The sequence below is a fragment of the Mugil cephalus genome, chromosome 1 (assembly GCF_022458985.1).
Source record: "Mugil cephalus isolate CIBA_MC_2020 chromosome 1, CIBA_Mcephalus_1.1, whole genome shotgun sequence".
Taxonomy (NCBI): Eukaryota; Metazoa; Chordata; class Actinopteri; order Mugiliformes; family Mugilidae; genus Mugil; species Mugil cephalus.
The window spans coordinates 17165420-17183258 of NC_061770.1; the positions used below are offsets into that span (position 1 = coordinate 17165420).

General features: G+C 42.6%; 2 protein-coding genes across 9 annotated transcripts in view; one reads left to right on the plus strand and one right to left on the minus strand.

Moving 5' to 3' along the window:
• The window catches only part of scn8aa (sodium channel, voltage gated, type VIII, alpha subunit a), a 43142-nt gene extending 32308 nt beyond the window's left edge, over positions 1 to 10834 (minus strand). For 5 of the 8 annotated variants that reach the window (XM_047594132.1, XM_047594123.1, XM_047594078.1 and 2 more), the window contains exons 1-5: positions 10557 to 10834; positions 7473 to 7806; positions 3226 to 3344; positions 1088 to 1177; positions 92 to 220 (exon numbers count right to left, since the gene is read on the minus strand). In XM_047594132.1, coding sequence (XP_047450088.1) covers positions 92 to 220; positions 1088 to 1177; positions 3226 to 3344; positions 7473 to 7751 — 617 coding nt within the window. In that variant the 5' untranslated portion in view covers positions 7752 to 7806; positions 10557 to 10834. Of the gene's footprint in view, positions 1 to 91; positions 221 to 1087; positions 1178 to 3225; positions 3345 to 7472; positions 7807 to 10060; positions 10444 to 10556 lie in introns of those variants that run through there. The other 3 variants (XM_047594104.1, XM_047594113.1, XM_047594095.1) reach the window with 2 other exon arrangements.
• A 797-nt stretch (positions 10835 to 11631) lies between these two features.
• On the plus strand, positions 11632 to 17095 carry LOC125006130 (transmembrane protease serine 11D). Its single transcript, XM_047581890.1, has 5 exons — positions 11632 to 11756; positions 12913 to 13096; positions 15057 to 15334; positions 16469 to 16611; positions 16692 to 17095. The coding sequence occupies exons 1-5, from the start codon at positions 11687 to 11689 to the stop codon at positions 16926 to 16928; spliced, it is 912 nt and encodes a 303-aa protein (XP_047437846.1). The 5' UTR covers positions 11632 to 11686; the 3' UTR covers positions 16929 to 17095.
• Positions 17096 to 17839: the final 744 nt, after the last annotated feature.

Genomic DNA, 17839 nt, shown 5'->3' on the forward strand with positions numbered 1-17839 from the left:
AATGCCCACCCTCTGAAATAAACTAACAGTATTTGCGCGCAATTTTCATTTCATTATCCACAGGACCACAGGAAAAAAAATAAATACTCACGCCATCGAGATGACCATGAAATCCAGCCAGTTCCATGGATCTCTTAGGAATGTAAACCCATCTATACAGAATCCTCGCGCAGTGATTTTTACAAGAGACTCAAACGTATAAATTCCTGTGAATGTGTACCTGAAAGACAAAAGCGTTGACAGAATCAGTTCATGGATCAAAGCCAGCTCACTTCTTACTGTTAGCATCCTCGTTAGCTGTTCAAACGCCCAGGACGTGCTAAGGTTAGTGTGGGGCACAAGATAAATTTAGAATTACTCAATCAGATAAAACTGTTTTTACACCGACATGTTTGAGAAACAATTTGTTTCAGCAGGTTTACTTTATTGTATTCACTGTCTAAATTTAGCACGTCAACATGCTAACAAGATAGAAACTGCAATGCTACCAACTGCTCATGTTGTCAGGTTTATTTTACTCTATCCAGCTGTATAATTACTCATCTTTTTGTAACAATTAAGCTACTTGTGGATCATTAAAGTTTGTATAAGTTTAAGTAAGTCTAAGTCTATCCATATTTAGCTCCTAGGCTAACAACGACCATTTTAACAGGCTTAGTAGCATGCTAATAGGCTAGCACTAACTAAGCTAATGGCCTGCTAATGTTAGCTAGTATGTTTTACATCAGCTTTTGGTCGTATCTGAAGAACCAATTTGTATGTTATCAAATTAACAGGTTACTAATATTTTCCCCCTTTGAATTTCCATTCATTACAAATTCGTATTTAACTTGGGTAATAAAAACATACAATGTACTGGATATTGTATTGATAATTGTGCATTTATATTTTTTATTCAGATGGTCACAGGAGACGTCAAGGACTCTGCAGCTATTTTTAGGTGAGTTTTTAAATAATAAACAAGTATATTTTTCCACATAGAAACTGTGTGCTAGCTCTGTAGCTCAAACATGATGTTAAAATACAGGCTATAATTCTTAGTGTGCATTCATAAAACAGTGAGTATATAAAAAAAAAATGTACTTACTCTACTTGTTTCGACCACTCGGGAGGATCACTAAAGGTCATGAATATACAGTTGGTCAAAATAGTACACATAATGATCATGCTGAAAAGAGTGAGGAGCAGGTTAAGGAAAATATGGGCTATAGAGGGGATTATGTGCATCATCAAACTTCAATGAAAAGGTAAAACACAGCAATAAAAAAAAACAGCACCTACAGTAATGTGATTTCTGGGGTGCAGTCAATCTTAACAGCCTCTTAACATGTGAAGGGTTAATGCCATAAACCAACTCCAAGCACTCAAAGCAAGGTGGTTACGTGGGTCTACTGCCTCAAAGGCCATTATTTTACCCATTAAATATTTAAATGGTATATATTTAGTGGAAATACAATGGCATGATGAAACTATGGTGCATTTTAAAGGTGCAAGGCTTTCAGTACGGGGAGGTGAACACTCAAAGGAACCAAGCAAAACCTCAGAATTAGCTTTAAAGGCAACTGAGGTCGGTAACAGCCGCGGCCAAAAAATGAGGGCATTTTTGTTTTGTTTCAGAAATGAAACCGTTAATATTCTCATTTTATTCTCATGTGTTGTTTAAAGCAGAAGTGAGTAGGATTTACGAGGGGATCTAGTAGCAGCAGAAATGTAATAAAGTATTCATAACAGTATGTTTTCATTAGTGTAACTATGAGTCATTTGGCTAACTTAGAGCCCTTCATTCATACAAAGAGGGCACGTCCTCTGTGTTGCCCTGCTGTATTTCTACAGTAGTCATATACAGCTTCATGTTTTAGGGGCAGACACTCAAATGGCAGTTCATTAGGTACACAAGTAAAAACAAATATATATTAATGTAACAGTCCTGCACTGAATCTTATCTTCATGAGTTTTATTATATTCAGCATTAGTTTTAAGTAAGATAGAGGACTGTGTTTTCATCTTGGAGGCTGTGGTTTATAGCACTTTTGAATTGTATTGTGTTGCACTGACACATTTTAGTGCCATTTTAGTCAGTGGACTAGGCAAGATAAACCACATGTTTAATTCTCCAGTTTAACAGCACCACAGATGACATCCTCCAGAACTATCATGAAGTTGAATCACCACCGTTATGATGCCGTTTCAACATCAACTAAACATGATAACGGTCACGGAGCTCAGGTTTAGCGAAGGACTGTTACGTTGGCGTGGGCTCGTTTTTGATAGTGTACCTAATGAACCGGCAAGCGGATGTCGGTTCAGGTGCATTCAATTGGTTGCAACCTGCAGTCACATCTCTAGATGCCACTTAAAATCACAAGAACTGATCCTTTAAATCACTCAATTAATCTCTCAAGTAGTTTTCCTGTTTTACCAAAGTGGTTATAAGTCTAGTGTAGGACTCTCCAAGGCATGAACCCGACCGAAGCTCGTAGCTGTGATCTTTGGTGCGTAAACTACAGAGAGTCGACTTCAGCATCTGCATCCATGGTCAAATAAAGACGAGAACATGCAGCTAAGGTAAGACTCGAATAGGTCACCACACAATTTATATGTGTGGCAGTTACTGTGCATATAGTAAAGTGTGTTTGAGGCAGTGAAAGTTCACATAGATAAAAAGTATAATTAGGAAAGAACTACTTTCTCTAAAATTAGAAAACCTTAAATTCAATTCTGAGTAGACTTGTTTCTCTGTAATGCAGCCTCTCGTAACTGGATAGTTTCCTGCATCAATCAGGGGTCCAATTCTCTGTGGGTTTTATCGTGTGGTCAATAAATTGGCTTGGGCTTTGGAAGGGCAGCTCTGATCAGCTGCACAGCTTGATGCCCAAAAAACGATTTCTCTCCGCCTCTCGAGTCATTGACCGTCCTCTAAATAAAGAGGGGTACAACCTTCAGGGTGCTCAGGGTGCTGAGACGGATGGCACAGATAATGGGCTCACTGAGAAGGTCTGGCTTGGTTTACTGTTAAGGGTGACTCATCATTTGTGCCTCTCCCTTCAATGATGCTAAAATGGCTACTGTCTTCTGACTGTAACATACCAATCCTCTCCCGCGGCACCAGTCACAGGAAACATCAGCAGCAGTGCGAGCAAAAAGACGGAACACGCCACCATGAATAATACACGTGAACAGGAAACCCTTTTGTCGCTGATGTTCAGACACCATTTCAAAGGATATGAATGTATCAAAATTTTAATAGCTATTCGCCTAACCAGATTTAAAGGACTTATGAAGTACAAGGCAGGTGTGGCACTAAAACGGAAGATTGTCTTCCCTTTATTTATCACTATAAATGTCTGTGGAGAGAACAGAAAGACAGAGAGAGAGGGAGAGAATTAATTAGACAGAATACTTAGAGAACAATAGCATGAAAAACAACAAGCAGAGTATTCTTCTGGATACACATCTCAAAACATACATATGTAGAGAATATATAAAAGATGTGCATCTGCCCGTAAAGTATCATGCCATTCATTTTGTGTTACACATGTAAAAACAGTTAAAAAGGAGCTGGCAGGATGCCTGTACTGTTTGTGTGTTGTCCCAGTCTCTCAGCGTCGCCTGGCCCGCCACTGCAGTTTTAAGCAGAGGAGACGAGCAAAACCGAGAGGAGCTGGCAAGCCATTTTCTGTGGATAACCCCATAATCGTTTAAATAAAACATGGCGATTTGCATGAAACTTTAATGGAACTGTGCATTTGCACAAGTGATATGGGCCCTTGTGCTTTTAACAAGGCCTCCCTCACTACATTAAGCCCTGCAGAGCCACCAACAGCGCAGTCAAGGATGGGGGGGGGGGGGGGGGGGGGGGGTTGTTAAGATGTACGGTGAAAGGCCTCATGGTGGTGTCACATGACACTTCCAAAATCAGGCACGTGTGTGAAATGTTGCAAAAGAGAAACAGAAACTGCAAAAAAAACAACAACAACAACAACAAATAAACATTTCTGCCCAGACAAGAGTTGACCTCACTGATGTTAATTTGACTAAAACCAAGAGAGACGTCAGGTCCAGCCTGCACTGTTAAACACGATTAGATCATCTCACTCTCTTGTTGCTATTGTAGGTCAGCATTAATACTCTCATACGTACTGTAAACAGTTCCCAGTATGGTCAGATATAATGACACACTTGGAAATGTCCTAGATACCAGTAGCTTGACATTTCTATTAATTACGAGCATTACGCACATGAGCACGACCGAGACACACAAACTGATTCACAAACACACGCATTAAGTGACATTTGCTCACAGGCCAGCACGCACCGAAATGAGTAAACAATACTGTCATCCCCGCACACATGAGTGCACGTATACGTAGGGAGACGCTTTTTTTTTCTTTTCTTTGCAACGCATGACTACACAGCTGCACAGCTACTGAAAATTTCATAATCCAGAGCTGAGCAAAGAGGAGAGCCGAGAAGGAGGAAGGACGGAAAAACAGGGGAGATGGAGAGCAATTCAAGCAGGCAGGCAGGCAACAACTGTAGCAGCAGCAGGCTGAGGAGAAGCAGGGCGGAGAGAGCCAGAGCGAGGGAGCTGGGCAGAAGACGGTGAAGAGGAGGGGAGGAGGCGGAGGGGGGGAGGGGGAGGGGCGGGAGACAAGAGAGAAAGCGGCTTCGACACCGAAGCTGGAGGCAGCAGGCAGGGCTGCAGCATCTGCATCCGTGAGGGCCGCAGCATCCATTCAGCGAGCACCCTTCTTCCAACCCATGTGGTAAATTGTAAATGGGCTGCAATTTCATGGTGCCTTTGCCAGTGCAGCCTCACATTCACAGGCGCGTCAACAGAACAATGGCGCACGGCTAAACTGCTGTGTTGCGTTGTAGATGCTAACCGGCTCGCTTGTTCTCTGGTACTGCCATTTTGCATCCAAAAAAGAAAGTAAGATTTCCCACAACTCTGGAGACATGCTGATGTCTTCCTTATGCTGTGATCTGAACGTCATGTAAATTTAATGTAACGTTCAGCTTTCTGCGATGTTTGAGGTCATATTACTGTAAATATTCCTATTTAATTAATACAGAAGAGGACAAACAAGCAGACTCCGCCTCTTCTTTAATAAACACACAGATGTGGCATTTATCTCACCGACAGGGCTGATTTCAAACTTCAAACTAAAATCTTAGAGCATCTGGAGAAGCCCGATAGTATTTAAAAAGTGTTCCCGGCAGAACACGTTTCAGCGATTCTGGCTGCTGCAAGAAGGAGAGCAAGTGTGCTCATGCATCCTCGCACATGTCGTCCATTTCATCCCTGTCCTCACTTTATCTCTCCCTCCCTCCATCTCATTCTTCCTTTCCCCTGTCCTTCAAAATGACGCTTCACTGGCCTTCTACGGTGACGTCGAGCTCGACCTGGCCTGGCCTGGCCTGGCCTGGCCTGGCCTGGTCGGGTCGGGCCCAGCATGGCCCAGCCCTGCTCCAGCCACTAACCCGGTAGGGAGGGCTGGATGCTGCGTCATCACCCAGCCAGCCTGCCAGCCCGCCAGCCCTCTGCCTCCGCTATGACCCAATCTAAAAAGAGTCACAATTTAAGATTTGCCGTGAAGAAGATGGACAGCCTTACTCCTCCGCATCTTCCCCCCCCTCCTTCCTGCGAGGATCATATCAAGACCCAGTGCCGGCCCCCACCGCCCACCGCTCCCTTGACAAAGACATACAGAGCAATGTTGTCCCATCAAGGTCACCACCTGATCTGACGTCACGGCATCCGCCCGGGCTGCTACACCCATATAGCAGCATCAGTTCCCTTTGGCATAAGGAGACTAGATTGAGGGCCATAATTAGTTTTGCCCGAAGCCGCTGTGAGCTGGGGCCTGAGCTGAGATCTGCACAGCTCGCATGCGTTTGTGAAAGTAATGCATGGACAAACCGAAGTGCGCGTTAGCCAGTGGAAAATCAACAGCCGGACATGTTTGCCACGTGTCATCCAAATCGTGCCTCCTCCTTGTGCACCGGACTGGTGCATTACATAACAAATCAGCGTGCACTGTGTAAAAACAGGGAGGAATAAGACAGAGACAGACGGAGAGTGAAAGAAACCCACCTAAACACACACACATCTGAACGCACTGCGTTTGGCCAACGGTAACGACTAAACCGATTATCACCACCTTGTTGTTGTTAGTTAGGAATATCTTGTTATCTTGTACAACGTATTTATTAAAATGCAGCAGGATTTCAATGACTGTGTGATTGGAGGAGACCATTTTGAATCAAAACACCAATTTCGTTACATAATTCTTTGTTAAAAATAGACAACAAACGGCGTTACCATGGCAGAAGCTTTTAGCCTCGCTGCTCAGTCCTGTTATAAACACAGCCTCCTTAAACTCCCCACAGCACACTGTACTCGTCGGCGAATGTAAATGCAAAGCACAGCCATTTTACGACCAACTATTCCTGCAATTTGACACAAGTAATGAAAGCGCTCACGTTGTGGCCCTCTGTCTGAAAACAGGGGCGCTACAGTGCATTATGGAGGCGAGATCTTCCTAAACGAATGCAAATTTTAGGGACATTTCAACTCTTTTTAAGATCCACAAGTGACGGCGTCAGCACCTCGGTGCAGCAAGAGTAAGAAAATGAACGTGGAGCCGATGCGACCTCCTTCAACAGGTTCGGTTGACAGGTACACATGGTGGTGATATTCAGAGACCGTCAAGGTCACCTGGCTGTCCTCACACTGAGCGTCAGACATGACAGAAACCCCAGAGAGACACGTGTCTCCTCTCAGACAACCAGCCTCCCGCTGCTGCCGCCTGTCTCTCCTGCCTCAGATTTAATTTTTGAACAATTAGGCAGGTCTGTCATGTGGAACAACACTCTTTCAACGGTAACCGCTTCTGACCTTCTCCCCAAAGCCCTGTGAGCACCTCGGAGGCGCGGCAGCAACCAACCCAACGGCTCGAGAGACCGACCTTCACACTCCCCACGGGTCTCCACGGACAAAAACGTAATTGCATTCTGCAACCTAATTATACAAACTACAATGACTGTAAACACAGCACACCTGGAAGTCAGCCATCGCAAACCGCGCAGAGTCTGTCTGAGTAAACTCATGTATGAGCCACATTACGTCATGAAGCCTCTCATCTACTGACCGATGTGCTTTTTTTCGTTAAGGGTAAACAACTAAACTGAAAGTCTCCTAATCATTAAGGAGTAACAGTTTGAAAAGCACCAGAAGAAGATGAAATGAAATAATGCAAAAACAAAAATGCTTTTAAAAAATAAAATACTGAATGAATTACATTGGCTCACAGTGATGTAATGCTGTTGTATTTTGCATTACCAGGCTTAATATTCGAGTTTTTGGCAGGACATGTGTTCATAATTTGAGCTTTTGGAAGCCTGAGAGAGAGGGACAAACACCATCTGAATAACGTGACTATGTGTGGATGGCTTCTTTGTGAACTCACTTTCTGAGTGTTCAGGTAGTATGGGTCCAGATCCTCCAGTGGTACCGCCACCATTCCTTTAGGGACGTCCCCATAGATGTAGGGCAGACTCTTCCCAGCCTCCAGGTCGCTGTTGGGTTTGGGCTTGTTCTCGTCATCGTCGTCTCGGTAGCTGCTGTCCTGCTTGGGTGGCTTCTTTTTCTTCTCCTCATTGATGCGCTGCTCAAGGACCGCCAATGATTCCAAAGTAAACTTCTTGAAGCTATCAGGTCCCGGCGGTGCAATAAGGGGTGCAGCCATGTTTTCATCCTGCAGCTACTTGGGCTTTAGGTTTGTACCATCCACAGTAGCAGCTCTGCCAGAGAAAAGAGATTACTAAAAGGCATGAAGCACTACAAAAAAAAAAAAAAAACAACTGCCTGAATCGTGCATCCTCGCCACATTATTTATTTACAACGTTCGTGTTGACAATCTGCAGATTCTTTTTACAACTGATGGAAAAAAAAGAAAACACTACAACTGTTTGAGAGCAGAGGACTAGAACCAATGGGAGTTTTATCTCGTGCTACGTATCTTTATTTGCGTAGATTGGGTATATGTCCTTGCGTCTTGACATTACAATGTTCAGATAGGAACTAAAATATAAAAAGCTACAGTTTATAGGAGATTTCTCTGTCTTAATCTCAGCTTAATCTCAGGTTTGCATAAATAAAGAGACTAGTTAAGATTGAGATTATACCCATGTGATAGCCATGTGGTACCTCAAGGTGCCAAAGATGATGACATTTGGTGTTTCACCTTCAGAAATCTACCCCAGCAAGCTCAGAGTAGCGTGAATTGCTTTATTCTATCATTAGAAATTGAAAAGAAATAAATGTCTGATGTTTTGGGGTTCATCATATCTGGAGAAGCTACTTAGATGTGCAATGGAACACCAACAAGTCAAACTACCTTAGTTTGTTTTTTTGGACATAACATGACCTGGGTTACAGAGAACATTCATTAAAAACCTTTATATTTGGTCATTTCCTAAATCTGAGATGCTGCTACAAGATACTGTTCTAAAATAATGGTCTGTTTTTTCTCCTGTTTTATATAAGAGTGCACAGACCACAAAATAAAAACAGAAATAAGCTAATTCACATGTTTAACAGACATTCAACTATGCATCCATGCAACACCAACAGTAAACGAAAAAGATGCCACATTAATGAAAGAAAGGAAGATCAACACAGCACAGTTAATGGCTGCAAGACTCTCTCCAACACGCTTGGATGTAAAAGGGCCTAATGACAAGCGTTTAAGCTGCAGGACACCATCGGGGTCAATGTACTAATCTGAGGCACGGGCTGAAGGAAGGAGGATGGGGGGCTGAGAGGAGAGTACAGCCCAGCCACACCTGAAATTGGTTTATTTTTAGATATCATCACTATATTAAACCCGTTATTCGAGGTAAGAATCTCTTTTTTCAGCAGGGAGAGGCGGCTGCAGCCTAAACAGGACAATGTGTGAATCACAAGGCCTGTCCCTTCCCTGCTTGCCCTCTTGCATAACACAGTCTAATTGCGAATGTATTTCTGGTATCGCGCAGGAAGCACTCGTCTCTATCTGTCCTGAAAATCATGCAGCCCGTGAGCCAAGACGTCTGTTTTAAAATGGACCCCGGAACCTCGCAGTCGCTGAGCCTTCTGCCGCTCCGCCGGCGCTGTCCGCTTCAGCACCGCACGGACGCGCACGAAGGCACGCATGCACGCGTGAATACACGCATACAGAGGAGGGGGAAAATCCTAACCGATCCGTCTGGGTACTGAAAAAAATAAATAAAAATAAATAAACATTTTGCTCGGTACCGGGCCTTCTCGTTGAGCCTGCAGTTTATCCTTCATTTCTCTCCGGTGTCATTAATGTCACGATGACAGCACCCGTCTTGTTGTGTCTCAGCCTCACTGCTTGGCAGCGCGTACAGCACATTCTGGCATCTTCTAGCTCATTTCCACGGGCGCAGTAACAAACCTACACGTAAAGCCTTTAATTAAGAAGAGGGGCTTTTTTTTTTATTTTAATGCAGCTTATTAAATAAAAAGCCTCGGCTCGGGATCGGAGACACGCTGGGGGTTATACTGCGCACAGACGTGGCCCGCTACGACCAAATTGGCCAGGGCAATATTGCTGCAGTGGGTGGTTTGTATGTTGAAAATGTCACGCTGAGGTAAACGCAACCGTGGATTCATCAAAGTCACGAACGCGATGTTGATGTATCAAAAATAAATCAGTGTGTTACATCCGTGTTGGCATCCAGCGCAAACTGACGCCGTTTTGTATGTGTCGTTTTTTTTTTTCCTGTGCGTTTTTGCGCGTTTGTCTTGAAGGATCTGCACCACACCCGTGGAGCCATGTCGACTGCCAGATCAATAAGGGCTCAATCTGTGCACAAGATAGCCCAGTGAATTAAGCTAAAAACAACACACAGCCTCCGACGTGAGGCGAAACACAACAAATACGACGTTTTTTGCGACCAGTCACGGTGATGCCACACCAAAATCACCTGGAGGAATGTAAAAAAAAAATGCCTTGGCTATTGATGATGTGAGGCAGATCGGGCTACTTACATAGCATCAGCCACTCTTTCGAAGCCTTACGATGATTCAAGAGTATCATCATGAAGTCCACGGGGTGAAAATATCAAAAATAAAACCAAAACTTCGAAAAATGATTCGATGTTTTCCAAAATATTTTTTTTTCCTCTTTTTTTGACGTCGGAGCAGTCAGACGGCGCCCTACCTGAAGCCAAACCTATGAGCCATTTTCTCTCTCAAATGTCTTAATCAATGGCTCGGTTGCTCGACGAAACGCTTAATCCGACCAGTCTCTTGCATTCGACACCAACTGATTGATAAATACGTGTGTCCCTGCGCTGGTTGAGCATTTAGACGCTCAGCAGGCGCAGACACCCTCGTCCATCCCGCTCCCAAAAAAAAGATGCGGGGCTGTGTGCAGCTCTGCGACATTTAGGCTACGCAAGGATACCGACAGGGAGGACAATCTAGCCTCACCTACCAACATATGCACGCTCCCTCCAAACGATTATAAACGAAGGACACTCACCTTGTCGTCGTTACAGTGAATCCAGAGAGCCGTTGCAGGACTGCAGATGTGGAAAAGATTGGGGAGAAACTGCGGTTGTCGCCATATTGTTGCTGCTATCTTCCCCCTCAGTGCGAGCAGTTTCCCTGCATAATTGATGACTCTCAGCAGAATGTAAGGGAGTGTCGGCAAGTGCCGTTTCGTAAAATCGTAAAGGTCATTTAGGCCTGCAGCCTCTAAACCCCCGGCGTGCGCCTTTCACGGGGCAGGCTGGACGAGATTGTGCACAAGCAGAAAACACGCGCAAGGCTTTTTCTGACAAAAGGCATTGGCTCACAGTGTGGTGAGTTTGTAGTGCAGGAATTTATTGGCTGCAGGCAGGATGTTAGAGTCAGCCTGAAGGCCACTGCATGTCTCAGACAGGAGAAGAAAAAAAAAAAAACATTTTAGATGCGTTTAAGTACAACCATGTGGGTACATATAGTGCGGAAATAATAATAATAATAAACATTTTCTTTGCCACACACTCACTTGCCAGTGTATGAATGAATTAAGGAGTTACTAAAGTTTCTCTGTTATTTAGCCTAACCCACCGACTTACCTTCATTAACATAACCTTTAGTGCAGGATTGTTACATTAGAATGCGTGCAATGCATGTGAGTGTAATATTAGTGTAATATTACACTCACATCTATCTATCTATCTATCTATCTATCTATCTATCTATCTATCTATCTATCTAGATAGATAGATAGAAGATATATATATATATATATATATATATATATATATAGAGAGAGAGAGAGAGAGAGAGAGAGAGAGAGAGAGAGAGAGAGAGACTATTATTATTGTTGCGCATCACAAATTAATATGGAAATAGGCAGCTCCTAATCTGGCAACCTGCCCCCTGTCCTCGGTTGATAGGTAATATCTGTGTGTATTAATAGAAAATCTTTAAAATCATTATGTATTTTAAATTTACATAAGGAATAGATCAACCAAACCACAACAACATACTTTTATATTGTTTTTTTTTTATTAGTAGTATTTTTACTTTCGACGCAGCGCAAACGTGAACGTGCACCTGACGTCACTGGCCGGAAGGAATTGTTTTTGTTTGCGGTTAAAAAAAGTGGAGCCAGAGATGTAAATGGAGTCCAAGTCTTTCCTGCTGTTTGCGAGTGTGTTGTGTTTGACTGCACTCAGCTCAGCTCAGGACAGTGAGTATACAGGCAGAGACAGGAACTTTAGATTACATCCATACATTTTGCTTTTCTATTTTCACAATTAACTAACTACCAAAGCGGGGATAGCCTACTAGAGTGTGCATATTTTAATTGTGAGGCCTACCTTGTTGTATTACTTCTCTTTCTTTTTTTTGAAGAAAATCCATTTTCTTTCCATATTAGTAAAATTTAAACAGACACTTGGCAGCATTTTAAGAACCTACACATTCTTTAAGTGTTAATTATTATTATTATTATTTTTAATTGTTAGCAAGTTCAATACACTCAGAGGCTGTATGTAGCATGTGCTAATGTCAACTTACTTTAGTAGATGTTATTAACCATCTAACCTTCATGACTCTCTACTAATGCTAGTGTGAAGCTGAGGAATTTAACTGATGATCATTTTCAGTGGTGGTAACACTAAAGTTAAATAAAGTGTGCTGTTGTCCCCATGTAAGTTCTCAATGAACGTTTCCTAACTTCCTGAAAAAGGAAAACATGCTCCTGCAGTTTACTAAAAATTGTTTCATTATTTGTTTTTTGCTACATCACCTCATCTTGTATTACTTTGTCTTTATGAATCAAACATCCATTGAAATTCTCAGTCATCCAGGTCCACGTGTATCGAAAAACAACAGAGCTGAAACAAACAAAGGCAGCCACACTTGTTGGGTGTCTTGAAGACGTTTCTTAGCTTCTTCAGGAGAAGCTTCTTGGGTGAGTAACAAACTCCCTTTAAGATGCTCAACAAGTTCATTTCTTTTGTTTCAGCTCTGTTGTTTGGTCCTGAAACAAAAAATATAGATACTCAGGAATCTTTCCTTCTTTTACAGCCGACATGTTGACTTGGGTGTATTAATCACGGCTCCATTAATGTGTTGGTTTTGTGTTTGCTGGGTAACTATCATGTCTTGCACTCTTAATGGAACCAGCATTAATTCATTCAACTTTCTGCCTGTGAAACATTATCAGCATTTAGAGCATTGCTGTAAACCTATGGTTATATTTGTTACACTGCATTTTTAAAGATTTTTTTAAACATTCACTTGCTGTAATCACACTACATATTTAACATTTAACACCCTGACAAAATAAACCACAAGATGTCAGAATTCACGTGAAATCTCTGCTTGTCTGTGTCGATGAGGTTGTGGGCAGCGGCCCCTGGTCGGCCCCCCGGGTGCATCTCGGATAGTGGGCGGCAGGGAGGCTCCCGAGGGGGCGTGGCCCTGGCACGTCAGCATCCAGATCCTGTCCGTTCATCACTGCGCCGGCACGATCCTCGACCGCCTCTGGGTCCTCACCGCCTCACACTGCTTCCATAACTACCTGTGAGTAACGCCCACACATCGGGTCTGAGTCGCACGTACCCGCTCACATGCCACTCTACGTTTGCGTACAGGAGGTAGACAAAGGGGGACTGTCAATTCAATTCAGTTCAATTTTATTTATATAGCGTCAATAATAATACAATTCTCCCAAGACGCTTTACAAAAAACAACCTTAAACCTCCAGAGTGATGGTGGCAAGGAAAAACTCCCTTGAGCAGAACCCAGCTCATATGGAGGGACCTAGCTGGGTAGAAACAGAGAAGCCAAAGAGTTAAAGAAGAGTGGGAGAAACAAGATAAACAAACTTCTGTCATAAATAGATACGTCGGACTGAAGGAAACACGTAGAAACTAATAATACAAGATATAACTCAAGTCATGGGCAGGTTGGAGTATTGTTCATCCAGGTAGGAGTTAAAAACTGCAGGAGGCCATGAAGACTGGGGCAGACCACGACAACAGATGTAGCTTATGGAGCTCCACAGGTCAGATATCCTCCAGGCCAGAGACCCTCACAAGAAGATGGAAGGGGATAGGAGCAGAGGGGTTAGAGGACAGGAGCTTGGTGCCAGACAAGAGAAAGTAGAGGACATGTTCTCAGTGCACCGTCCCTCAGCAGCATAGGCCTTTAGCAGCATAACTAAGGGATGGTTAAGTCCAGCCCTAACTATAAGCTTTGACAAAAAGGAAAGTTTTAAGTCTGACCTTAAAAACAGAGACGCTGTCTGCTTGGGATAATATGGTACTGTGAGGTCTTTCAGATATGACTGAGCTAAGCCTTTAAGGGCCTTGTACGTAAGGAGGAGGATTTTAAATTCAATTCTAGATTTTAAAGGGAGCCAATGAAGAGAAGATAAAACTGGGGTAATATGATCTTTCTTGCTAATTCCTGTCAGTGACCTTGCTGCAGCGTTTTGATTCAATTGGAGACTTTTTAAAGGGCTATTTGGACACCGAGACAATAAGGAGTTACAATAATCCAGCCTGGAAGACACAAATGCATGAACTAGTTTTTCAGCATCACTTGATTTATGTGAGAATTAAAGGGCATATCCTGGTCAAATATAACACCAAGGTTTTATACAGTAGTACTGGAGGCCACGGTAATGCCATCCAACGAAACCAAGAGTTTAGATAATGAATCGCTGACATGTTTAGGGCCAAATACAGTAATTTCTGAGTTTAAAATTAGAAATTTGCAGGTCATCCAAGCTTTTATGTCTTTAAGGCATGCTTGGATGCTGATTAGTTTCATCTGGTTTCATGGATAAATATAGCTGGGTATCATCTGCGTAGCAGTGGACGTTTATGCCATGCTTTCTAATAATATTACCTAAGGGAAGCATGTATAATGTGAATAATATTGGTCCTAGCACAGAACCCTGAGGGACTCCATAGCTTACTTTGGTACATATAAAAGAATCATTGTTTACATGGACAAACTGGCATCTGTCTGACAGATTCAATCCACTCTAATGCAGTTCCTGTGATCACACTTAAAATCTCTGTAGTAGAATACTGTGATCAATATGTGAAGGTTACAACAACTTACAAATGCTACAACTCTACAAATAAAAGTCATCAAGGTCTAAGACTCATCACGTGTACAAATTGAAAACTTATTTTTCAAAAGCAAAAGCTACTGTATGAAGCAGCATTAACAAACTAGTGTTACATGATGCACAGTTTTGATGCCTTTGAAAAGACACTGGGAGCCAAAAAAACATCCATGAGTTCAGACTGGAAAATGCTGCTGACTCCAGCTTTGTGATTATGTTCATTCTCATTCTACCGTACATGTACACTTCACAGGAGCTGAAGTTATCAACCTCTGTGTGCCGTTAAAGATGGGAGAGCGTACACCTGGCTTCTGCTGTACAGAGACGAGGGCTGGTGGAAGAGACGAGGAAATGAGCAAACACAGCCGTGAGTCAAACTTGATTTATTTGTTTTGTGTCCAGATGGATCAGCAGAAGACATTTTCGCGTGGTGGCAGGACTGCACACGCTGTCGGCTCTGGGAGATCACGCTCAGATCCGCTCCATCAGCAAAGTCAAAATGCACGAGGACTACGACGACGTCACGTCTGACAACGACGTGACGCTGGTGCTGCTCGGCTCCCCGTTCGACTTCACGGACCACGTCCGGGCCGTCTGCGCGCCTCACAATGTCACCCACGAGCTCGCCCTCAACTTCAGCCACTGCTTCGTCACCGGATGGGGGAGCTCCTATTTCAGAGGTCGGTGCAGAAACTGGATAATTGTGAAAGATGACTTCATGCTCCAGTGACGGCTTCAGATTCACTATCGTTTTAAATCTAAAATCTCTTCTTTGATGGAGGCCTGAGCTGTAATGTTTAAATTATTGATTTATGTTTGGCTATTTTGTGCAGATCAGTGATGACAAGTTAAATATCAATTAAATGGGATTGACATCTGGTCCACAGATATTTTATTCATAACTCAATAACATTTAAAGGCTTCAACGTTGATGGATGATTTTTAGAATGAAAATCTCCTTTTATTTTTTCATAACTGTAGATCACCATCGCAGTGGGGAAAAGTATTAAATGACAGATGTTTCTGTGTGATTCAGCGGTGTAGTGAATAAGATATCTGATTCTAAGTTATGGCGACATGCAGTAGGCTGCTCTCGTAATGAGCAACAGACAAGTAGGTTCATAGTCATAGCGCGTTGTTTAGGACGTCCATATTAATGTGTGAAACAACTCATTTGTCCAACTATAATTAACAGTTATTTCACTTATATTTCAGGGTCAGATGTTTGCATACACTCAGTTGACTGTGCCTTTAAATAAATTAAGATTACAGAGTCTTTAAGAAGCATCTGATTGGCTGATTCAAATCATTTTAGTCAACTAAAAGTATTTTAAAATATTTTATTTTTATTTCAAAAGACGTTTTCTGTTTCTGTCTTTGTTTAATGATTTCTAGTTATTTCCATTTTCTTTTCTTTCTTTTTTTTAAAAACTTTAACATTAACATTAACATTATTAAATATATGTTACCTGTAGTTTTGGGACATTTTTTAAACCCATTCACTTTTGACAAAACTTGTATTGTGTTGTAGATTTAATTTAAATGAATCAAAATGTTGAGCTTCGTTAAAAATTAATAAATAGTCTGAATATGTAAATCTTTACATGTTTTCATTTTGTCCACAGGGTAACATCAATTTTATACGATTACAACCGTCTTTAATTATATTTGCTGTATTCATTCTATCAATTAAGCATTTAAATGTTTGCATGCTGCTTCTGGATGCTTCTCACTGTAACATATGAATGAATATCTGATCATGAATCATGAAGTGACTGGAGAGCATTCAAACTAAAGTCCCGTGTGTGCTGCAGGTCCACTGTTGAACAGCTTGCAGGAGACTGAGGTGGAGCTCATTGACAGGAGGACATGTAACCTGATCAGCTGGTACGGCGGCCTCATCACCGACAACATGATCTGCGCTGGACTGGAGAGCGGAGGCAATGATGCCTGTCAGGTGAGGTGATATGTTTTTTTTTTGTTTTTTTTTATATACAGGTGTGACATCAGTAACACTTTGCTGCTGTTGGTGTTCAGGGTGACAGCGGGGGTCCCCTGCAGTGCTACAGCGACAACGAGGAGAGGTTCTACGTGGTCGGGGTGACGAGCTCCGGAGAGGGATGCGGGCTTCCTCGCAGGCCCGGGGTGTACGCGCAAACCAGCAGCTTTTCAGGTTGGCTGAAGGCGAATCAGGAAGCGGCGTCTCCCGCTCTACGACCGGACACGAGACTCCTCGCAGCTCTGCTCAGCTCAGCTCTGCTGCTGCTGCTCTGAAACATCTGGCCAATGAATGTCGCTGCTGAACTGCAGCCTCCAGTGAGTTTCTGTTTGTTCTTTTCACACACAGACGTCTGGATCATGAAGAGATGAATGTACAAGACACACACACACACACACACATATATATATAGTTCATTAGAGCTGGTTTAAAGGCTTCATCCCATATTGTTTCATGCCAAAACATTATATACACTATCATGGATATGATCTGCTTCATGTAGTTTGTGGTGCTGTTAAACAGCTGTTGTAATACAGTATATTAAACTGATCAGGCATAACATTATGACCACTTTCCTCATACTTTGTAGTTCTGGTCTAGATTGGTGGTACACGACTAAGTAACAACCGCACAAATGTCAGGTCCAGAAGTTTCCCAGAGGAACGTTGAATTGGTCCAGATGGTCAAAGTTATTTACGTCTCCTGTCTGTGGTTTTAATGTTGTGGCTGATCGGTACAAAGGGTGTGGGGTGGGGGTTAATAGTAATAAGAAAAGCAGCAACTCCCCGTCCACCTTGAATAGCAACTTGTTATCAATTTTTCCTTTTTCTCTTAATAATCTATTACATCCACAGTCACACACGTTTTAAGGATTCTTATCCAACTCTTTATTGTAGCCGCCATGTTAATTTATTCTATTGATAATTTTTTAACTAATTTTTAACTTTACTTGTTTAATTTGCAGTTGGTGGTACATTAGCTGTACATTATGCACGTGCGACAAGTAAGAACCTTAAGCAGACTGAAAGTAGACAGTGACGTTATGACCTCACATGATGCTGCTGCTGCTGCTGCTTCATTTTTGAAGCAGAAACAGAGACACCTGCTGGAGGGAAGCCGACGTTTTCATCTGTAGCAGATTCCTGAAGCTTCCAGAGACACGACACGAAACGAAAACAAGAACTCT